The sequence below is a fragment of the Entelurus aequoreus genome, linkage group LG10, assembly GCF_033978785.1.
Source record: "Entelurus aequoreus isolate RoL-2023_Sb linkage group LG10, RoL_Eaeq_v1.1, whole genome shotgun sequence".
Taxonomy (NCBI): Eukaryota; Metazoa; Chordata; class Actinopteri; order Syngnathiformes; family Syngnathidae; genus Entelurus; species Entelurus aequoreus.
This window is the reverse complement of record NC_084740.1, coordinates 44,667,484-44,692,545: the sequence shown is the minus strand read 5'-3', so window position 1 is coordinate 44,692,545 and position 25,062 is coordinate 44,667,484. Positions and strand designations below refer to the sequence as shown.

Sequence of the window (25,062 nt, the reverse complement as noted above, 5' to 3'; positions counted from 1 at the left end):
AGGGAAGTTCTTAACATTATAATTTATCATTGACAAACGCTCACTTTTTTCCTTTCATAGCTCATAATAATTGTCCGTAATTAACATGTAACCTAGCACTGATCTCACAGTTTAGGTCGAGCATGTACCAAAAGGTTAGAAAACAAAACTGTAGCTAACGTTAGTTAACTTGTAGGGCTAGTAATCTCTGTGGCTTACCTTTCATATGACTCGAGAGCCGACTCTCCCATTGCGAAAAATGGATTTCCTTTTTGCATACTTTGCAGCAGGCTACACCTGGATTTGGTCCACGTTTTATGCAAAGTTTGTATTTGTCATTTTCCATCCAATGTTCATTAAAACAACAACTTCCCGGCATGATGGACCGATGCACCACTGTCCTCTTGGGGGCGACAGAGCCGTATACGGCTCTGGCATGACAACAACCTAATGTAAGGGCTCGTGCAAAGCCAACAGATCAAGCGTGTAGCTTTCATTTTTAAAGGAAACTTATTTCATTTTTTCCCATTTTATAATTAGCCTATTTAGACTTAGACTTAGACAAACTTTAATGATCCACAAGGGAAATTGTTCCACACAGTAGCTCAGTTACAAAGGATGGAAAGTGTAAGGAGGGAATGGACAATGCAGGTATAAAATAGACTAAAAATGTACCGTAGTAGCAATATAAAATATAACATATATATGTAATATTTACATAACATATGTACAGTATATGATGTATATTGATATATTATATGATATGGTTATATCATATATACCAGTGTTTCCCACACATTCATTTATTTGTGGTGGCCCGCCACGAAACAATTACGTCCGCGACAAATTTAAAAAAATTTTTTTTTTTTTTTTTTTTTTTGTCCTGTCCAGCTTCTCAGGTAAATCATATAGTTGATGTAGATGCCCATATAGGCTGTTCAGATTTACTTTACAAAAGAGAAGTGTAGGATACTTCTCTTGTTGCCTTATTTGTATTTGACCACTACTGTTTTCTGTTTATTTGTTACTGACTGTGGCAGGACACCTCTGCCTGTTTCACTTTATGTTGCTGGTAAATAATATGGTTGTAGTAGTAGGCTAAAGTTAAATTATTTAGTATGCACTAATTAAAGGGGCAGAGCTTTAAGAGACATTTTAGCTTCTATATTTTATAAGATATATTTTTTGTAAGAACCACAATTAATAAATATATTTCAGTGAATAACTTATTGTTCAAATCTGTATATAAATATGTACATAAAGTGTTGTAATTATATTGTAAAATGGATGGATGGATGGATGGATGGATGGATGGATGGATGGACGTTTAAAACAAAACTGTTATTATTAATTAGTAAGTACACATTTTTTGAGCCTTTTTAGAGAAAATCATATTGTAGTACATTATGCAAATTACTCGATGATGTCATGGTGACCACGCCCATAGCCACGCCCCCAGCGCCACAGGTATCTTGGCAGTTTATGGGAAACACTGTATACAATATATAACAATTACCATGGAAAATATTACAGTATATGTAACAGCTGCTATTGAGTTAGACTGCCGAGAAATATGATGACAATTTCCAAGCATTTACAAGCACTTCACCCAAAATTCAAGCATTTTTCAAACCTTGAAAACACAACATTAAAATGCAAGCATTTAAGGTTTTTAAGCACCCGTACGAACCCTGTCCTTGATATCACACCACATCTTTTTATAAGTATAGGATCTATTCCATTGCACAGTTTTGTTTTGCTCTTATCTGCTTTTTGCGGGAAGATCTAGGGCCCCTTGCGTACGCAGATAGTTCACACGCTGCTTGCTGTACGGCAGCCATCTTGGCTTGGTCGACCACCGCTGGAAGAAGTCACGTAACTGAGTACGAGCTATTGCTCAGGTCAGTGATAGCGTGGTAAGACCACGTGGTGACCTTTGACACTTGAACAAACACCACTTTTCTGAGTCATAGCAGGACATGACCACTGGGCTTAAATTTCAGTTTAAACTTGAGGGGCAAATGTTTGGGTTCTTTAGTCTTGGGAACTGAGCGGTGTGATTGCTTCGAAAAAGTTGTTTGCAGGATCGATGTGAGCGCCACTCAAGCTAATATTGTCTCTTCCAAATAGCTGCAGGGAACAATGGCCGCCTTTCTTTGGCAAGGTGGCTTCAGGGTCGTCGGGACATTCCGGCGTTGACAAGGTGCCCACAGAGCGCTGGAAAAAAAGCACGTTTGGACCTTCAGTCGGCGTGTGAGGCGTGAAGCGTTTAAAGGCCGCTGAAAGATGTGTAAACCTCCAGCAAAGCGTCCACGTGGGAAATAAATAAATAGGAGCGTGTGCAGCCTAACAGCACTTGAGAGACGTGATGCTCATTTTGAAAGCAGCAGGATAGGAAGTGATTTAAAGTAGCCATGTTGTTACTTTCATCGCAGTAAACAGTGGAATATGTTGTTACTTTCATCACAGTAAACAGAGGAATATGTTGTTACTTCCATCGCAGTAAACAGTGGAATATGTTGTTACTTTCATCGCAGTAAACAGTGGAATATGTTGTTACTTTCGTCGCAGTAAACAGAGGAATATGTTGTTACTTTCATCGCAGTAAACAGTGGAATATGTTGTTACTTTCATCGCCGTAAACAGTGGAATATGTTGTTACTTTCATCGCAGTAAACAGTGGAATATGTCACTTTCATCGCAGTAAACAGTGGAATATGTTGTTACTTTCATCGTAGTAAACAGTGGAATATGTTGTTACTTTCGTCGCAGTAAACAGAGGAATATGTTGTTACTTTCGTCGCAGAAAACAGAGGAATATGTTGTTACTTTCGTCGCAGTAAACAGAGGAATATGTTGTTACTTTCGTCGCAGTAAACAGTGGAATATGTTGTTACTTTCGTCGCAGTAAACAGTGGAATATGTTGTTACTTTCGTCGCAGTAAACAGTGGACTATGTTGTTACTTTCATCGCAGTAAACAGTGGAATATGTCACTTTCATCGCAGTAAACAGTGGAATATGTTGTTACTTTCATCGCAGTAAACAGTGGAATATGTTGTTACTTTCATCGCAGTAAACAGTGGAATATGTTGTTACTTTCATCGCAGTAAACAGTGGAATATGTTGTTACTTTCATCGCAGTAAACAGTGGAATATGTTGTTACTTTCATCGCAGTAAACAGTGGACTATGTTGTCACTTTCATCGCAGTAAACAGTGGAATATGTTGTCACTTTCGTCGCAGTAAACAGTGGAATATGTTGTTACTTTCGTCGCAGTAAACAGTGGAATATGTTGTTACTTTCATCGCAGTAAACAGTGGAATATGTTGTTACTTTCATCGCAGTAAACAGTGGAATATGTTGTTACTTTCGTCGCAGTAAACAGTGGACTATGTTGTTACTTTCGTCGCAGTAAACAGTGGACTATGTTGTTACTTTCGTCGCAGTAAACAGTGGACTATGTTGTTACTTTCGTCGCAGTAAACAGAGGAATATGTTGTTACTTTCGTCGCAGAAAACAGAGGAATATGTTGTTACTTTCGTCGCAGTAAACAGAGGAATATGTTGTTACTTTCGTCGCAGTAAACAGTGGAATATGTTGTTACTTTCGTCGCAGTAAACAGTGGAATATGTTGTTACTTTCATCGCAGTAAACAGTGGACTATGTTGTTACTTTCATCGCAGTAAACAGTGGAATATGTCACTTTCATCGCAGTAAACAGTGGAATATGTTGTTACTTTCGTCGCAGTAAACAGTGGAATATGTTGTTACTTTCGTCGCAGTAAACAGTGGAATATGTTGTTACTTTCGTCGCAGTAAACAGTGGACTATGTTGTTACTTTCATCGCAGTAAACAGTGGAATATGTTGTTACTTTCATCGCAGTAAACAGTGGACTATGTTGTCACTTTCATCGCAGTAAACAGTGGAATATGCTGTTACTTTCGTCGCAGTAAACAGTGGAATATGTTGTTACTTTCGTCGCAGTAAACAGTGGAATATGTTGTTACTTTCGTCGCAGTAAACAGTGGAATATGTTGTTACTTTCGTCGCAGTAAACAGTGGAATATGTTGTTACTTTCGTCGCAGTAAACAGTAGAATATGTTGTTACTTTCGTCGCAGTAAACAGTGGAATATGTTGTTACTTTCGTCGCAGTAAACAGTGGAATATGTTGTTACTTTCGTCGCAGTAAACAGTGGAATATGTTGTTACTTTCGTCGCAGTAAACAGTAGAATATGTTGTTACTTTCATCGCAGTAAACAGTGGACTATGTTGTCACTTTCATCGCAGTAAACAGTGGAATATGCTGTTACTTTCGTCGCAGTAAACAGTGGAATATGTTGTTACTTTCGTCGCAGTAAACAGTGGAATATGTTGTTACTTTCGTCGCAGTAAACAGTGGAATATGTTGTTACTTTCGTCGCAGTAAACAGTGGAATATGTTGTTACTTTCGTCGCAGTAAACAGTAGAATATGTTGTTACTTTCGTCGCAGTAAACAGTGGAATATGTTGTTACTTTCGTCGCAGTAAACAGTGGAATATGTTGTTACTTTCGTCGCAGTAAACAGTGGAATATGTTGTTACTTTCGTCGCAGTAAACAGTAGAATATGTTGTTACTTTCGTCGCAGTAAACAGTGGAATATGTTGTTACTTTCGTCGCAGTAAACAGTGGAATATGTTGTTACTTTCGTCGCAGTAAACAGTGGACTATGTTGTTACTTTCATCGCAGTAAACAGTGGAATATGTTGTTACTTTCATCGCAGTAAACAGTGGAATATGTTGTTACTTTCATTGCAGTAAACAGTGGAATATGTTGTTGCTTTCGTCGCAGTAAACAGTGGAATATGTTGTTACTTTCGTCGCAGTAAACAGTGGAATATGTTGTTACTTTCGTCGCAGTAAACAGTGTAATATGTTGTTACTTTCGTCGCAGTAAACAGTGGAATATGTTGTTACTTTCGTCGCAGTAAACAGTGGAATATGTTGTTACTTTCGTCGCAGTAAACAGTGGAATATGTTGTTACTTTCGTCGCAGTAAACAGTGGAATATGTTGTTACTTTCATCGCAGTAAACAGTGGAATATGTCACCTTCATCGCAGTAAACAGTGGAATATGTTGTTACTTTCATTGCAGTAAACAGTGGAATATGTTGTTACTTTCATCGCAGTAAACAGTGGAATATGTTGTTACTTTCATCGCAGTAAACAGTGGAATATGTTGTTACTTTCATCGCAGTAAACAGTGGAATATGTTGTTACTTTCATCGCAGTAAACAGTGGAATATGTTGTTACTTTCATCGCAGTAAACAGTGCAATATGTTGTTACTTTCCTCGAAGTAAACAGTGGAATATGTTGTTACTTTCATCGCAGTAAACAGTGGAATATGTTGTTACTTTCGTCGCAGTAAACAGTGCAATATGTTGTTACTTTCATCACAGTAAACAGTGGAATATGTTGTTACTTTCGTCGCAGTAAACAGTGGACTATGTTGTCACTTTCGTCGCAGTAAACAGTGGAATATGTTGTTACTTTCGTCGCAGTAAACAGTGGAATATGTTGTTACTTTCATCGCAGTAAACAGCGCAATATGTTGTTACTTTCATCGCAGTAAACAGCGCAATATGTTGTTACTTTCATCGCAGTAAACAGCGCAATATGTTGTTACTTTCATCGCAGTAAACAGCGCAATTTGTTGTTTCTTTCATCGCAGTAAACAGCGGAATATGTTGTTACTTTCATCGCAGTAAACAGTGCAATATGTTGTTACTTTCATCGCAGTAAACAGAGGAATATGTTGTTACTTTCATCGCAGTAAACAGTGGAATATGTTGTTACTTTCATCGCCGTAAACAGTGGAATATGTTGTTACTTTCATCGCAGTAAACAGTGGAATATGTCACTTTCATCGCAGTAAACAGTGGAATATGTTGTTACTTTCATCGCAGTAAACAGTGGAATATGTTGTTACTTTCGTCGCAGTAAACAGTGGACTATGTTGTTACTTTCGTCGCAGTAAACAGTGGACTATGTTGTTACTTTCGTCGCAGTAAACAGAGGAATATGTTGCTACTTTCGTCGCAGAAAACAGAGGAATATGTTGTTACTTTCATCGCAGTAAACAGAGGAATATGTTGTTACTTTCGTCGCAGTAAACAGTGGAATATGTTGTTACTTTCGTCGCAGTAAACAGTGGAATATGTTGTTACTTTCATCGCAGTAAACAGTGGACTATGTTGTTACTTTCATCGCAGTAAACAGTGGAATATGTCACTTTCATCGCAGTAAACAGTGGAATATGTTGTTACTTTCGTCGCAGTAAACAGTGGAATATGTTGTTACTTTCGTCGCAGTAAACAGTGGAATATGTTCTTACTTTCATCGCAGTAAACAGTGGACTATGTTGTTACTTTCATCGCAGTAAACAGTGGAATATGTTGTTACTTTCATCGCAGTAAACAGTGGACTATGTTGTCACTTTCATCGCAGTAAACAGTGGAATATGTTGTTACTTTCGTCGCAGTAAACAGTGGAATATGTTGTTACTTTCGTCGCAGTAAACAGTGGAATATGTTGTTACTTTCATCGCAGTAAACAGTGGAATATGTCACTTTCATCGCAGTAAACAGTGGAATATGTTGTTACTTTCATCGCAGTAAACAGTGGAATATGTTGTTACTTTCGTCGCAGTAAACAGTGGACTATGTTGTTACTTTCGTCGCAGTAAACAGTGGACTATGTTGTTACTTTCGTCGCAGTAAACAGAGGAATATGTTGTTACTTTCGTCGCAGTAAACAGAGGAATATGTTGTCACTTTCATCGCAGTAAACAGTGGACTATGTTGTCACTTTCTTAGCAGTAAACAGTGGAATATGTTGTCACTTTCATCGAAGTAAACAGTGGAATATGTTGTCACTTTCATCGCAGTAAACAGTGGAATATGTTGTCACTTTCATCGCCGTAAACAGCGGAATATGTTGTCACTTTCATCGCAGTAAACAGCGGAATATGTTGTTACTTTCATCGCAGTAAACAGCGCAATATGTTGTTACTTTCATCGCAGTAAACAGCGGAATATGTTGTTACTTTCATCGCAGTAAACAGCGCAATATGTTGTTACTTTCATCGCAGTAAACAGCGCAATATGTTTTTACTTTCATCGCAGTAAACAGCGCAATTTGTTGTTTCTTTCATCGCAGTAAACAGCGGAATATGTTGTTACTTTCATCGCAGTAAACAGTGCAATATGTTGTTACTTTCATCGCAGTAAACAGTGGAATATGTTGTTACTTTCATCGCAGAAAACAGTGGAATATGTTGTTACTTTCATCGCAGTAAACAGTGGACTATGTTGTTACTTTCATCGCAGTAAACAGTGGACTATGTTGTCACTTTCATCGCAGTAAACAGTAGAATATGTTGTTACTTTCATTGCAGTAAACAGTAGAAAAAGTTGTTACTTTCATCGCAGTAAACAGTGGAATATGTTGTTACTTTCATCGCAGTAAACAGTGGAATATGTTACTTTCATCGCAGTAAACAGTGGAATATGTTGTTACTTTCGTCACAGTAAACACTCTTGCTACCAGGTGCCTTCTGAAAGGTTACACACACATTGGAAGACACTAACACTTCCTGTATAAACCACCACTTCCTGTATACACTACTACTTCCTGTATAGACTACCGCTTCCTGTATGCACAGCCACTTCCTGTATACACTGCCACTTCCTGTAGACACTACCACTTCCTGTACAAACTACCAGTACCTGTAAACACTACCACTGCCTGTTGACACTACCACTTCCTGTAGACACTACCACTTCCTGTACAAACTACCACTACCTGTAGACACTACCACTTCCTGTAGACAATACCACTACCAAAAGCAATAACATAGGTCTGGTCTCTGTTAAGGATGGGTGGGGCACCCTCAAATATACTCAACATTAAGTTTATTATTATCAAAATATTCTTGAATGTGCTCAATTAAGTTATTGTGACCAAAATGCTGACAAAGTATATTTTATTTGTTGATATTTGTTTGTTTTATTAAACTTGGATATTTAAAATGATGCAATTATACATCATCATTGTGATGATGTAATATTACATCATCATATTTATCATGATGATGATGTAATATTACATCCTCATAATAATGCACGTATACTCTTTCAAACACGGTAAACTTGTATTTCTCCTATATTTCAAATTTGCAATTAGTTTTATTTAACTTGTAAAAGTTTACATTCAAATTGAATTGTCACAGGAGATAAAGACTGGCACCTGGACAGGTAACACAAGTAGAACTGTTGACTTGGAGGACAGAAATGGAAGGAAAGTTCAGTCACTGCAGCTTTTTGGACTCACTTTTGATAAGATTTTCCCGTCCTGATTTCAACTCTTCTAGACTTCTAAATCCTAGGATTTGGATTTTATTGTTGGAGAGAATAAACTAGAAGGTGCCTGGTGTTTGAGGTAACTTTCTTAACTGGCATACAACCACTCTTTGTAGTGAAAGTCTCAAGTTCTAATGAATCTGAAAGGAGAATGTTGCCTATCGTGGTATAATATTCGATATTTGAATGTAAACTTTTACATTTCCAAGTTAAATAAAACAAATTGCAAATTTGAAATATAGGAGAAATACAAGTTTATCGCGTTTGAAAGAGTATACGTGCATTATTATTATGATGTAATATTACATCATCATCATAATGATGATGTAATATTACATCATCACAATGATGATGTATATTGCATCATTTTAAATATCCAAGTTTAATAAAACAAACAAATAAAATATACTCTGTCAGCATTAAATATCCACGTTTAATAAAAAAAACAAATATCAACAAATAAAATATACTCTGACAGCATTTTGGTCACAATAACTTAATTGAGCACATTCAAGAATATTGTGATAATAATACACTTAATGTTGTGTATATTTGAGGGTGCCCCACCCCTCCTTAACAGAGACCAGACCTATTTTATTGCTTTTGGTTGTGATTTTTATTCAAGTTGTAACATTTTGCTGACAGAGTATATTTTATTTGTTGAAATTTGTTTGTTTTATTTAACTTGGAAATGTAAAAGTTTATATTCAAACAAATATCAACAAATAAAATATACCCTGTCAGCAAAATGTTACAACTTGAATAAAAATCACAACCAAAGCAATAAAATAGGTCCTGTCTCTGTTGAGGAGGAGGTGGGGCACCCTCAAATATACACAACTAAAAAGATAAATAAAATGTCTGAATTAAGTTATTATGACCAAAATGATCACGTTTATTATCACAATATTGCTGAATGTGCTCAAAAAGTATTTAAACACACATTAACATATTTTAACCAATTTGTCTTCTTTTTATATAACTAAAGTAAATAAACACAATAAACTTTTTTGGCGGACGAAACATCGAACATTGTTTTGGCTTCATAAGAAATATAACATACTATGTTTAAAAATGTTTATCTTCTTGTTTTTTTTATTTGTAAACCTTTGACGGTTTGTTTTGCTTCCACTTAATGTGACGTCCCACGAGTTCACTTCCTGTTTATGTGACGTACCACAAGTTCACTTCCTGTTTGTGACGTACCACAAGTTTACTTTCTGTTTATGTGACGTACCACAAGTTCACTTCCTGTTGAACAGAACTTTGTTCCAACTTGGAGTTTATATCCATGACTTTGTGCAACAACATCCTTTATGTTTAATGTGAATACTGTAACTTAGTAGTTTATGTTCAATGTGAATACTGTATCTTAGTAGTTTATGTTCAATGTGAATACTGTAACTTAGTAGTTTATGTTCAATGTGAATACTGTATCTTAGTAGTTTATGTTCAATGTGAATACTGTATCTTAGTAGTTTATGTTCAATATGAATACTGTATATTAGTAGTTTATGTTCAATGTGAATACTGTATCTTAGTAGTTTATGTTCAATGTGAATACTGTATCTTAGTAGTTTATGTTCAATATGAATACTGTATCTTAGTAGTTTATGTTCAATGTGAATTCTGTATCTTAGTAGTTTATCTTCAATGTGAAGTATTTCTGATTCTGAATACTGCATCTTAGTATTTTATGTTTTATGTGAATACTGTATCTTAGTAGTTTATGTTTAATGTGAATACTGTATCTTAGTAGTTTATGTTCAATGTGAATACTGTATCTTAGTTGTACATGTTTAATGTGAATACTGTATCTTAGTTTATGTTCAATGTGAATACTGTATCTTAATAGTTTTTGTTCAATGTGAATACTGTATCTTAGTAGATTATGTTCAATGTGAATACTGTATCTTAGTAGATTATGTTCAATGTGAATTCTGTATCTTAGTAGTTTATCTTCAATGTGAAGTATTTCTGATTCTGAATACTGCATCTTAGTAGTTTATGTTTTATGTGAATACTGTATCTTAGTAGTTTATGTTCAATGTGAATACTGTATCCTAGTTGTTTATGTTCAATGTGAATACTGTATCTTAGTTGTACATGTTTAATGTGAATACTGTATCTTAGTTTATGTTCAATGTGAATACTGTATCTTGGTAGTTTATGTTCAATGTGAATACTGTATCCTGGTTGTTTATGTTCAATGTGAATACTGTATCTTAGTTGTACATGTTTAATGTGAATACTGTATCTTAGTTTATGTTCAATGTGAATACTGTATCTTAGTTTATGTTCAATGTGAATACTGTATCTTAGTTTTTGTTCAATGTGAATACTGTATTTTAGTAGATTATGTTCAATGTGAATACTGTATTTTAGTAGATTATGTTCAATGTGAATACTTTATTTTAGTAGTTTATCTTCAATGTGAATACTGTAAATTAGTAGTTTATGTTCAATGTGAATGTGGTCCCAGATCTAAACTTGGTTGTATGACAGGACTTACAAGAAGTACAAATGGAGGTCCTGGTGGACGTGTGACTGCCAGTTGTTAGTTAATGTTGACTTCATGTTGTCTATGTAAACCACACACACTCCCAGCGGAAGAAGCCCACCTTGAATTATTAACCATGCATAGATACACACCAAGATGGCAGCATGATGGGCAGCCGAGAGGCGGTTTTGGGCTTTGAAGAGTTAGTTCTGGCCCACTGAGGAACATTTGATGAAATATTTACTTTGAAAATCTAGCAGAAGTAGAACACGTCTTGTCAGTTGTTATATCAGCAGCTGAGACAAACACACCATACCAGGGAGATGTACTTCTATCATGCAATATTATCAAATCTTTTGTACACTGTATCGAATATTATCAAATCTTTTGTACACTGTATCGAATATTATCAAATCTTTTGTACATTATCGAATGGTATCAAATATTTTGTACACTGTATTGATTATTAACTCTTTTATACACTATCAAATATTATCAACTCTTTTATACACTATTGAATATTATCAAATCTTCAGTACACTATCGAATATTATCAACTTTTTTATACACTATCAAATCTTTTGTACACTATCAAATGTCAAATATTGTGTACACTATATTGAATTTTATCAACTCTTTTATACACTATCAAATATTATCAAATATTTTGTACACTATCGAATGTTATCAAATATTTTGTACGCTATATTGAATATTATCAACTCTTTTGTACACTATATTGAATATAAACTCTTTTGTACACTATCGAATATTATCAACTCTTTTATACACTATCGAATATTATCAAATATTTTGTACACTATCGAATATTATCTACTCTTCAGTACACTATCGAATATCATCAACTCTTTTATACACTATCAAATCTTTTGTACACTATCGAATGTAATCAAATATTTTGTACACTATATTAAATATTAACTCTTTTATACACTATCAAATATTATCAAATCTTTTGTACACTACCGAATATTATAAAATATTGGTAAAGTTAAAGTTAAAGTACCAAGGATTGTCTCACACACTAGGTGTGGTGAAATTTGTCCTCTGCATTTCACCCATCCCCTTGTTTCCCCCCTGGGAGGTAGGGGAGCAGTGGGCAGCAGCGGTGCCGCGCCCGAGTGTACACTGTATCGAATATTATCAAATCTTTTGTACACTATCGAATATTATACCACGATAGGCAACATTCTCCTTTCAGATTCATTAGAACTTGAGACTTTCACTACAAAGAGTGGTTGTATGCCAGTTAAGAGAGTTACCTCAAACACCAGGCACCTTCTAGTTTATTCTCTCCAACAATAAAATCCAAATCCTAGGATTTAAAAGTCAAGAAGAGTTGAAATCAGGACGGGAAAATCTAATCAAAAGTGAGTCCAAAAAGCTGCAGTGACTGAACTTTCCTTCCATTTCTGTCCTCCAAGTCAACAGTTCTACTTGTGTTACCTGTCCAGGTGCCAGTCTTTGTCATCTCCTGTGAAACACATGAATATTCACTCCTTCACACATCTGTGGTCGAACTGCAGCTCTACTTGGTACCTTGTACATGAATGATAGGATACTTGAAGTAGTACCCAGTAAAAGAAGGTAGAGAGCAGTGGCGTATGTATGTATAATTGAAGTACTACCCAGTGAAAATATGTAGAGAACAGTGGAGTATGTATGTATACTTGAAGTACTACCCACTAAAAGTATGTCACATAGTGACAATATAAGGAGAAAGGACAGGAAACCTCCGATAAAAATCAGTTTTTACGAGCACGTTGTCAGAAGAGAACACGACCGTGGTCTTTAACGACACCCCTGGTTAGCCTGAGACATGCTCCCGCGTGGGAAGAAACAAGTAGACATCTGCCCTCATTAAAACAAGAAGACATCAACCCTAACCCTGCCACCGTCCGCCAAGAACCAGGTCTTCAGCAATGAGAGCTCAGTCAATAAATCACACGAGTATATTCCTTGAAAGGGGACTGAAAATAGAATGTTGGCTACTTTGTTCAGTACTACCAATCTATATGTGTACCAAGTACTATACTACCATTCCACATGTGTACCAAGTACTATACTACCATTCCACATGTGTACTAACTACTATACCACCATTCTACATGTGTACTAAGTACTATACTACCATTCCACATGTTTACTAAGTACTATACTACAATTCTACATATGTACTAAGTACTATACTACCATTCTCATGTGTACTAAGTACCAGAGGTGGGACCAAGTCATTGCTTTGCAAGTCACAAGTAAGTCTCAAGTCTTTGCCCTCAAGTCTCGAGTCAAGTCCCGAGTCAAGACAGGCAAGTCCCGAGTCAAGTCCAAAGTCAAGACTAGAAAGTCTCAAGTCAAGTCCCAAGTCCTGCATTTTGAGTTTCGAGTCCTTTCAAGTCATTTTAACCACATAATATTTTTACACAGATTGTGTATGCTTTTAAAACGCTGTATTTATTTATTAAAACAAGTGCATTTGAAATTGCAGGGAAAAAAATGGTGCTGACATTGCAATTCATAATAGCACTATTAACCAGTCATTTTAATAGTTTAAACAATGTTAAACATTTAACTCATTCCTTTACAGAATAAACACATTTGCAAAAACAAACATTAACATACTATTGGTTGTATTTTATGAAAATAACATTACCACAAAGTTGAGAAGGAGCAAAGATCTTCAATATTTGTATGTGAGAATCACAAAGAAATCTTCTGGGGGAGGATGACACCCCTACAGGGGTTTGGTTTACAAACTTTCAGCCCCACCTAAAACAAAATTCACCAGCCGCCACTGATTATGATGCATTCTCATTTTAGGCAAAGTATAAGACAATACTTTCTTAACAGTATAATTGTAACCAGGAATAAGTCTTCAAGTAACAATATTCAAATACTAACATTGTTGGGTGAGACAGCATTTGGTTTTATTCTGAATCCAGTGAAACAGATTGGTGGTTTTAGCTGATATAAACACTTTCAGGTGTTTATATATGTTTAAGTATTTGGCAGACGCTTTTATCCAAAGCAACATACATAAAAAATAGATATAAAACAATCACTGTAAACATTATCATTTAAGGGAAGAATGTAATACAAAATATCAATACAAAGTGTCAAGACAGAATAAACTCTCTGCTGCTGCAGCAACAGAGTTACAGTCTATAGGTCCCTAAAATATTTAGATATCTAATGTATTCATGCATTGTTTATGTAGGCTATACGTATGTATATATAATCTAATCATATTGTTTCTTCAATTTAAAAATAGCTAACCGTTTTTTTCCCCCTTCTCTGGGATTGTATTCCCAGTTTTGATCTCGGACGTCTGGTTTTATAGCGTATAAGAATATTATATTACTGTTAAGCAAACTATGAATAATAAAAACGCCAAAACATGTGTCCGTTATCATAGCTACACGTATGACAAAAAAAACGCTTGAAAATCAGTGGTATTCAGTGAGGTAAGATGAATTAAATTTGCTGACAGTTCATTGCTCCTGCCAAATGAATTGCACTGAGTGGAGCTGATCACCACTCCAAGATGGCGGCTCCGCGTCTCGTCTGCGCCAGTAGGCAGTAGCGCTCAATGCTGCGTACCCTTATAAGATGTCTATGGTTATAACGTTAGCAGTGAGTTTACAGCCTCACTGATTTAACTACACAGCAAATAAAAGTCATGTTACTTAGCCAATAAAAGTTATCTTACATTCAAAACTTACCCTTCTTAGTGCAACTTCAAATGTCGAACGAAGTTGGAAGTTGTTGCGTCTCCGTCTGTAATATTCGAACTGCGTGATTTGCATACGGCAATTCGTTTTTTGTTGACCAAGTCGTAGTTTTTATACCCGAACGAAACCAACTTTGGCATAATTGTTTCTCACTGCCGCATTGTTTGACAACTCATGTTCGGTGGTTGTCCTGCAATTGGATTGGATGAGAGCTGTGGGATGAAAACAACGTAGATTTAATTTGATTGGCTGTTGTACTGACAGCACACACGCTGACAAGCAGCACACACGCTGATAGACACAGACGTATAAAATGAAAGATACGGAGCGCTCCCAAATAACTTTTTAAGGTTTGGGTTTTGGGGAAAGTAGCAAGTCATGTCAAGTCAAAAGGCTCAAGTCCAAGTGAAGTCACAAGTCATTGATGTTAAAGTCTAAGTCGAGTTGCAAGTCTCTTTACATTTTGTCAAGTCGAGTCTAAAGTCATCAAATTCATGACTCGAGTCTGACTCGAGTCCAAGTCATGTGACTCGAGTCCACACCTCTGCTAAGTACTATACTACCATTGTAAAGATGATTGTCAGACAACAATGACTAATTTACTATTGATTGTTGCTTGGTGGCAGATCAAACACAATCCAAGTCAGTTCTTACTAAGTGTTTGGAGAACCATTGTGTTCCTAGAATCCCCCTACAATCAAACACTGGTTTCAAAGAGAAGAAAAAAAACAAGACAAAAATTGAACTGACAGAAAGGAATCGTGATCCGGGGGATGAAAACAAAACATATTTACATTCAAATTCAAAGCAGTAGAAAAACAAGCTGCTGACAAAGTAGTTCTAAGAGTGCACCTAGATTGATGTGATCATTGTGCTGCCATGGCACCCACTCTCTAGTATTTTTCCAAAGTCTTTGTTCACCAAAGTACTATTGAGAATGCAAAAACACATTTCTTGCCTGTTGGCACTCGTGGTTGTGGATTTGGGATCCCCATAAGTCAAGACATTTAGGAGAAATATATATATATATATATATATATATATATATATATATATATATATATATATATATATATATATATATATATATATATATATATATATATAAAAACAAAGCTTGTTTTTCTACTGCTTTGAATTTGAATGTAAATATGTTTTGTTTTCATCCCCCGGATCACGATTCCTTCTCTATGAGTTCATTTGTATATCAATAACAATTGACTCGTTTTGGAAAGACACTAAGAAATGGTCTTGATGGTTTGTAAAAAAAATAAATTGGCAAAATATGAGCAGAGTACCTCTATTCATTCCAGACCACAAGGAAGAATAAAAACCGTAACAACCCTTTTAGGAGTAAGGCCACAACTGGCTAACAAAAGTGGTTTCTTTGGTAGCTGCTTGAATTTCTCCAAAGTTTGTTGGAAGTCCACATTGTTGTGTTCTACCACTGACTGTTTGACCTGACTCCAAGGTTTGTTGGAAGTTCACATTAATGTATTATGTGTTCTACCACTGACTGTTTGACCTGACTCCAAGGTTTGTTGGAAGTCCATATTGTTGTATTATGTGTTCTACCACTGACTGTTTGACCTGACTCCAAGGTTTGTTGGAAGTCCATATTGTTGTATTATGTGTTCTACCAGCAACTGTTTGACCTGACTCCAAGGTTTGTTGGAAGTCCATGTTGTTGTATTATGTGTTCTACCAGCAACTGTTTGACCTGACTCCAAGGTTTGTTGGAAGTCCATGTTGTTGTATTATGTGTTCTACCAGCAACTGTTTGACCTGACTCCAAGAATTGAATGGAAATCCATGTTTTTGTATTATGTGTTGTACCACTGACTGTTTGACCTGACTCCAAGGTTTGTTGGAAGTCGTCATTGTTGTATTATGTGTTCTACCACTGACTGTTTGACCTGACTCCAAGGTTTGTTAGACATCCACAATGTTGTATTATGTGTTCTACCAGCAACTGTTTGACCTGACTCCAAGGTTTGTTGGAAGTCCACATTGTTGTATTATGTGTTCTACCACTGACTGTTTGACCTGACTCCAAGGTTTGTTGGAAGTCGTTATTGTTGTATTAAGTGTTCTACCACTGACTGTTTAACCTGACTCCAAGGTTTGTTAGACATCCACAATGTTGTATTATGTGTTCTACCAGCAACTGTTTGACCTGACTCCAAGGTTTGTTGGAAGTCCACATTGTTGTATTATGTGTTCTACCACTGACTGTTTGACCTGACTCCAAGGTTTGTTGGAAGTCGTCATTGTTGTATTATGTGTTCTACCACTGACTGTTTAACCTGACTCCAATGTTTGTTAGACATCCACAATGTTGTGTTATGTGTTCTACCAGCAACTGTTTGACCTGACTCCAAGGTTTGTTGGAAGTCGTCATTGTTGTATTAAGTGTTCTACCACTGACTGTTTAACCTGACTCCAAGGTTTGTTAGACATCCACAATGTTGTATTATGTGTTCTACCGGCAACTGTTAGACCTGAATCCAAGGTTTGTTAGACATCCACAATGTTGTATTATGTGTTCTACCACTGACTGTTTGACCTGACTCCAAGGTTTGTTGGAAGTCCACATTGTTGTATTATGTGTTCTACCACTGACTGTTTGACCTGACTCCAAGGTTTGTTGGAAGTCGTCATTGTTGTATTATGTGTTCTACCACTGACTGTTTAACCTGACTCCAAGGTTTGTTAGACATCCACAATGTTGTATTATGTGTTCTACCGGCAACTGTTAGACCTGAATCCAAGGTTTGTTAGACATCCACAATGTTGTATTATGTGTTCTACCACTGACTGTTTGACCTGACTCCAAGGTTTGTTGGAAGTCCACATTGTTGTATTATGTGTTCTACCACTGACTGTTTGACCTGACTCCAAGGTTTGTTGGAAGTCCACATTGTTGTATTATGTGTTGTACCACTGACTGCATCACGGCCTACAAAAAGACTTTTGCACACGACCCTAAAAGAGTATTGTGCTAAATGCTCACCAGGCGTTGTCGCTCCTCTTCCAGCGTGTTGAGCAGCTTGGAGAACTCTTTGAAGGACTGAGCTGAAACAGGAAGTAGAGAAGGTGTCAGATGATTAACCATCAGATGGGGGCATGGTCACATGGATTTCAAATGTTCATGGAAGTTATTTCAGACTTATGCCAAAATGTGTTAACATGTTGCAAATGTATTAAAAATAAAATAAAATAAATCACACGTACAGTCGCGATCAAAAGTTTACATATATACTGTACATGCAGTCAAGGTTTCTGTGGTTTATCGGTTATACAGTACTCAATACCGGGGTAGAGTGGAATATACACACAGTGGTGGTCAAAAGTGTACGTACACTTGTAAAGAACATCATGTCATGGCTGTCTTGAGTTTCCAATCATTTCTACAACTCTTATTTTTTTGTGATGTAGTGATTGGAGCACATACTTGTTGGTCACAAAAAACATTCATGAAGTTTGCTTCTTTTATGAATTTATTATGGGTCTACTGAAAATGTAAGGGTCAAAAGTATACATACAGCAATGTTAATATTTGCTTACATGTCCCTTGGCAAGTTTACCTGCAATAAGGCGCTTTTGGTAGCCATCCACAAGCTTCTGCTGGAATTTTTGACCACTCCTCTTGACAAAATTGGTGCAGTTCAGCTAAATGTGTTGCTTTTCTGACATGGACTTGTTTCTTCAGCATTGTCCACACCTTTAAGTCAGGATTTTGGGAAGGCCATTCTAAAACCTTCATTCTAGCCTGATTTAGCCATTCCTTTACCACTTTTGAGGTGTGTTTGGGCTCATTGTCCTGTTGGAACACCCAACTGCGCCCAAGACCCAACCTCCGGGCTGATGATTTTAGCTTGTCCTGAAGAATTTGGAGGTAATCCTCCTTTTTCATTGTCCCATTTAAAGTACCAGTTCCATTGGCAGCAAAACAGGCCCAGAGCATAATACTACCACCACCATGCTTGACGGTAAGCATGGTGTTCCTGGGATTAAAGGCCTCACCTTTTCTCCTCCAAACATATTGCTGGGTATTGTGGCCAAACAGCTAAATTTTTGTTTTATCTGACCACAGAACTTTCCTGCAGAAGGTCTTATCTTTGTCCATGTGATGCCAGATGAAACAAATTGACCTACCATTGAGCTGTTTGGAGGAGAAAAGGTGAGGCCTTTAATCAAAAAAATAAGAGTTGTAGAAATAATTGGAAACTCAAGACAGCCATGACATTATGTTCTTTACAAGTGTATGTAAACTTTTGACCACGACTGTACATAAGTAGTCAGACCCATTGCTCAATACTTAGATGATGCACCTTTGGCAGAGTTATTAAGTCTTTTTGAACACGATGCCACAATCTTGGCACACCTATCTTTGGGCACGTTCTCTCATTCCTCTTTGCAGCACCTCTCAAGCTCCATCAGGTTGGATGGGAAGTGTTGGTTTTCATCCAGAATGTCTCTGTACATTGTTGCATTCATCTTTTCTTCTATCCTGACTAGTCCCCCAGTTCCTGCCGCTGAAAAGCACCCCCACACCATGATGCCGCCACTGTAGGGATGGTATTGTCCTAGTGATGAGCGGTGCCTGGTTAACTCCAAACATTCACGTCAAAGACTTTGATCTTAGTCTCATCAGACCAGAGGATTTAGTTTCTCATGGTCTGAGAGATTTTCAGGTGCATTTTGACTAAGAAATGACTCTACCATACAGACCTAGTGGGTCCATCATCAACACGTTTAGTTCATGATTATTTATGTCTAGTGTACATTTAGTCATGTATCTGTCAACAATGGACTTTTTGAGGGGGAGAAGATGGTAGGTTGGAGACTTGATTGAGGATTGAGAGGGTACAGGCCTGACCTTCAGGGAAAAGGGCATGTAACTGTTTTATATTTCAGAAATATATTCTTCTGTGGCATCAATCCTTTGGTGGCATCGATTGGTAGAGAATGTGAATGTCAGCACAGGAAGTCAAGAAGATGATGGATGGAAGGTCACCTCACCTTCTGGTGATGCATGTGTTGTCAGCATCAAAGAGGTGGCTGCATTCACACCAGGGGCCACGCATGTCGGCCTCAGGGGCCACACTGACGACTAGATGGTTGTTTTAATTTAACAGGAAACACTATGATAGTGTCAGGAATATACATGAACTAAATAAACTAACTATTGCATCATTCACATCATGTTTGCCTTTGTAAAGATGGGATTTGATCGTAAACACACCGTGCCTGAAAGGGGATTGATGGAGAATGAGGAAGTGTGTCTGGGACTAAAGCAAGGAGACACGTGATGGAATTGAGCATGTTGTTATAAGATTGGCAATAAAAGAGCGTCAGTCTTTGTGCGACTTGTTCTTGAGGCTACAAAACATTATATTACTTTGTTTTCACGTAGGAAACCCTCATTTCTAAGATGCGACGGCTTTTATTTTGCTGTGGCGAGCCCCCACAATCAATTACACGGAGGGGAAACCCTGCATAAGATGAAATAAATCTTTACATGTTAGCTACTTCTCTTTGTTTTTAATGTCTATTTTCTGCTGGATCTACTCTCCATTTTATGCTGCTGCTGTCACATATACTGTATATACTGTAATATTGTACATGGTCATTGGCATATAATTGTATATATGTTTTAGACATAATATAATATATCTGTATATATATTATTCTGTACACATATTATGTATATTCGTATATATGTTAGATTTTTTTATCGCTATATTAGTCTATTTATACCTGCATTGTCCTTTCCATTCTTACACTTTCCATCATTGTAACTGAGCTACTGTGTTGAACAATTTCCCTTGTGGATCATTAAAGTTTGTCTAAGTCTAAAAAAACTTCAAAACATTGTTAAAGACAAAGTAGTCCGGTACTGTGGAATGTGCATGCTAGTTGATCAGCTTATGTTGACATGCTTTTATTTTGTAGGTTCTCTTGTTATGCACGTATGATGCTAACTGTAATGTTTTTTATGGTACCTGCCTTAGAACAGATGGGATGTAGCAACTGTAGCTAATGCTGGCATCTTTACTATGTTAAACAACACGCATTGTGGTAATCACACCAAGTTATTCAAATAATGTGATAAAAAGAAATGTAAATCACAAGAGTCAAAGTCTGCAGGCTAAATGTGGACATAAAATGTGTGATTGGCCTAAAATATGTGTTTTTGTGGAGACTCATTGTGAAACCTTTTATTTTGAAAGTGCCGTTTCTGCTTATGTTCCATGCCGTAACTACTTCTTTCCAACTTCCTCCTACAGTAAAGCCAGTCTTCTCGTGTTATGACTGACATGGCTTCTTCTACATTTTGTGTTATTGTTTTGACATCATCATGTAGTAAATACCCACACCTGATTTAATAACTATTGTTTTGATGTCTGTTATTGTTTTAACATCATGTAGTAAATACCTGATTTAATAACTATTGTTGTCATGTGTGTTATTGTTTTAACATCATCATGTAGTAAATACACACACCTGATTTAATAACTATTGCTGTCATGTGTGTTATTGTTTTAACATCATCATGTAGTAAATACACACACCTGATTTAATAACTGATGTTAAAACAATAACAAACATGACAACAATAAAGTGTCATGTAGTAAATACCTGATTTAATAACTTTTTTTATGTGTGTTATTGTTTTAACATCATCATGTAGTAAATACCTGATGTAATAACTATTGTTGTCATGTTTGTTATTGTTTTAACATCATCATGTAGTAAATACCTGATGTAATAACTATTGTTGTCATGTTTGTTATTGTTTTAACATCATCATGTAGTAAATACCTGATGTAGTAACTATTGTTGTCATGTGTTATTGTTTTAACATCATCATGTAGTAAATACCTGATGTAGTAACTATTGTTGTCATGTGTTATTGTTTTAACATCATCATGTAGTAAATACGTGATGTAATAACTATTGTTGTGATGTCAGACAATGTCATTGATGTTATTGTTGTGTGCATGTTGTTTGTATTGATGCTCACTTTCTATGCAGAGAAAATACAGACTGAAATAAAGTTTTACAGGAGAAATAATCAGTTATTTGTTAAGGATACTTGTAATATATTTGCAGTTCTAACAGGCAGCTGATGTGTCCCTGGGTGACAAAGACTCATGATCAAGGACTCTATCTGGCCTTGCTGTTTGGCCTTGGAGGAAGTCTGACCGCCATCTTAGGTTCTCTTTGGGAGGTGAGGAGGTGTCATTCACTCTTAATTAATGGCATGTTCTTAACGAGCATCCGAAGTATCAGAGTTAATTGCACGAGAGGAGAGCAGACTGAGGTTCTTGTGTGTGGATCTTGGTGCACACACACAGAAATAATTGGTCTCTTGCAAAGCTGCCTGTCATGTGGTGGACACTGCATAGTCATGAAGATGAGGTGGCTGTGCTCACTCACACATGGACAAGGTCTCATAATAAGCAGACCACAACAAGAGTGAAGATTGGCAGCTGAAGGATCATTCATCTCTCCTAGCAGAAGTCTCCTCAACCAATCAATCACTCCTCAATTATACAAAAGCCAAAAGCAGTGAAGTTGTCACGTTGTGTAAATGGTAAATAAAAACAATACAATGATTTGCAAATCCTTTTCAACTTATATTCATTTGAATAGACTGCAAAGACAAGATATTTCATGTTCACACTGAGAACCCTGTTATTTTTTGTAAATAATCATGAACTTAGAATTTAATGGCAGCAACACCAGTGTTTCCCATAAACTGACAAGATACCTGTGGCGGTGGGGGCGTGGCTATGGGCGTGGTTATGGGCGTGGTCACCATGACATCGAGTAATTTGCATAATTTACTACAATGATTTTATTTTCTCTAAAAAGGCTCAAAAAATGTATACTTACTAATTAATAATAATAGTTTTGTTTTAAACGTCCATCCATCCATTTTACAATATAATTACAACACTTTATGTACATATTTATATACAGATTTGAACAATAAGTTATTCACTGAAATATATTTATTAATTGTGGTTCTTACAAAAAATATATATCTTATAAAATATAAAAGCTAAAATGTCTCAAAGCTCTGCCCCTTTAATTAGTGCATACTAAATAATTTAACTTAAGCCTAATACTACAACCATATTATTTACCAGCAACATAAAGTGAAACAGAGGCAGAGGTGTCCTGCCACAGTCAGTAACAAATAAACAGAAAACAGTAGTGGTGGTAGATAGACACAGAGCTTCACCAAACATCTGATCCACTGAACAAAGAGCTCCAAAAATCTTGAACTTTAGACTGCCATCAGTTTTACTCCCTACACTTAACCATGTGTTTCCTACTGCCTGCAGACTTTGCACCCTTTGTTATATACACATGTTGTGTTTCTAATATAAATACATTTAATAAAGTCAAATACAAATAAGGCAACAAGAGAAGTATCCTACACTTCTCTTTTGTAAAGTAAATCTGAACAGCCGATATGGGCATCTACATCAACCATATGATTTGCCTGAGAAGCTTTTTATTTGTGGCGGACGTAATTCTTTCGTGGCGGGCCGCCACAAATAAATGAATGTGTGGGAAACCCTGAACACATTGCAAAAAAGTTGTCACGGGGGCATTTTTACCACTGTGTTACATGGCCTTTCCTTTTAACAACACTCAGTAAAGGTTTGGGAACTGAGGAGACATTTTTGAAGTGGAATTATTTCCCATCTTTGCTTGATGTACAGCTTAAGTTGTTCAACAGTCTCCCTTCTGCTATTTTAGGCTTCATATTGCACCACACATTTTCAATGGGAGACAGGTCTGGACTACAGGCAAGCCAGTCTAGTACCTGCAATCTTTTACTATGAAGCCATGCTGTTGTAACACGTGGCTTGGCATTGTCTTGCTGAAATAAGCAGGGGCGTCTATGAGAACGTTGCTTGGATGGCAACATATGTTGCTCCAAAAGCTGTATGTACCTTTCAGCATTAATGGTGCCTTCACAGATGTGTAAGTTACCCATGTCTTGGGCACTAATACACCCCCATACCATCACACATGCTGCCTTTTACACTTTGCGCCTAGAACAGTCAGGATGGTTCTTTTCCTCTTTGGTCCGGAGGACACGACGTCTACAGTTTCCAAAAACAATTTGAAATGTGGACTTGTCAGACCACAGAACACTTGTCCACTTTGCATCAGTCCATCTTAGATTAGCTTGGGTCCAGCGAAGCATTTCTGGGTGTTGTTGATAAATAGCTTAGTATAGTACAGTTTTAACTTGCACTTACTGATGTAGCGACCAACTGTAATTGCTCACAGTGGTTTTCTGAAGCGTTCCTGAGCCCATATGGTGATATCCTTTACACACCGATGTCGCTTTTTGATGCAGTACAGCCTGAGGGATCCAAGATGCGTAATATCATCGCTTACGTGCAGTGATTTCTCCAGATTCTCTGAACCTTTTGATGATATTACGGAGCGTAGATGGTGAAACCCCTTAATTCCTTGCAATAGCTGGTTGAGAAATGCTGTTCTTAAAAAATTTGCTCAGGCATTTGTTGACAAAGTGGTGACCCTCGCCCCATCCTTGTTCCTGAATGACTGAGCATTTCATGGAAGCTGTTTTTATACCCAATCATGGCACCCACCTGTTCCCAATTAGCCTGTTCACCTGTAGGATGTTCCAAATAATAACTCAGTGGCCTAGTGGTTAGAGTGTCCGCCCTGAGATGGGTAGGTTGTGAGTTCAAACCCCGGCCGGGTCATACCAAAGACTATAAAAAATGGGACCCATTACCTCCCTGCTTGGCACTCAGCATCAAGGGTTGGAATTGGGGGTTAAATCACCAAAAATGATTCCCGGGCGCGGCTACGCTGCTGCCCACTGCTCCCCTCACCTCCCAGGGGGTGATTAAGGGGATGGGTCAAATGCAGAGGACAAATTTCACCACACCTAGTGTGTGTGTGACAATCATTGGTACTTTAATTTTAACTTTAACTTTAATAAGTCTTTGATGAGCATTCCTCAACTTTCTCACTCTTTTTTGCCACTTGTGCCAGCTTTTTTGAAACATGTTGCAGGCATCAAATTCCAAATGAGCTAATATTTGCAAAAATTTAAGTTTCTCAGTGTGAACATGAAATATCTTGTCTTTGCAGTCTATTCAATTGAATATAAGTTGAAAAGGATTTGCAAATCATTGTATTCTCTTTTTATTTACCATTTACACAATGTGACAACTTCACTGGTTTTGGGGTTTGTACATGTGCCAGTGTCCTGGTTCAGTTTTTAGTCTGAGGAGGCCCCGAGTCCCCCCAATCTGGGACCATAGGTCTTGTTCTTCTTTCGTGTATCGTCTTCATATGTCCATCTTCGTGTCGTGTAGCCACTCCCTCGTCTCAGGTCCCACTTGGAAGAGGCC

The 25,062-nt window shown here is 37.0% G+C and overlaps 1 protein-coding gene across 8 annotated transcripts in view; it reads right to left on the bottom strand.

Moving 5' to 3' along the window:
- The window catches only part of LOC133658679 (rho GTPase-activating protein 42), a 155,174-nt gene that overhangs the window by 114,000 nt on the left and 16,112 nt on the right, over positions 1 to 25,062 (bottom strand). For all 8 annotated transcript variants that reach the window (XM_062060960.1, XM_062060965.1, XM_062060964.1 and 5 more), the window contains one exon: positions 17,652 to 17,713. In XM_062060960.1, the coding sequence (XP_061916944.1) occupies positions 17,652 to 17,713 (62 nt within the window). The remainder of the gene's footprint in view (positions 1 to 17,651; positions 17,714 to 25,062) is intronic.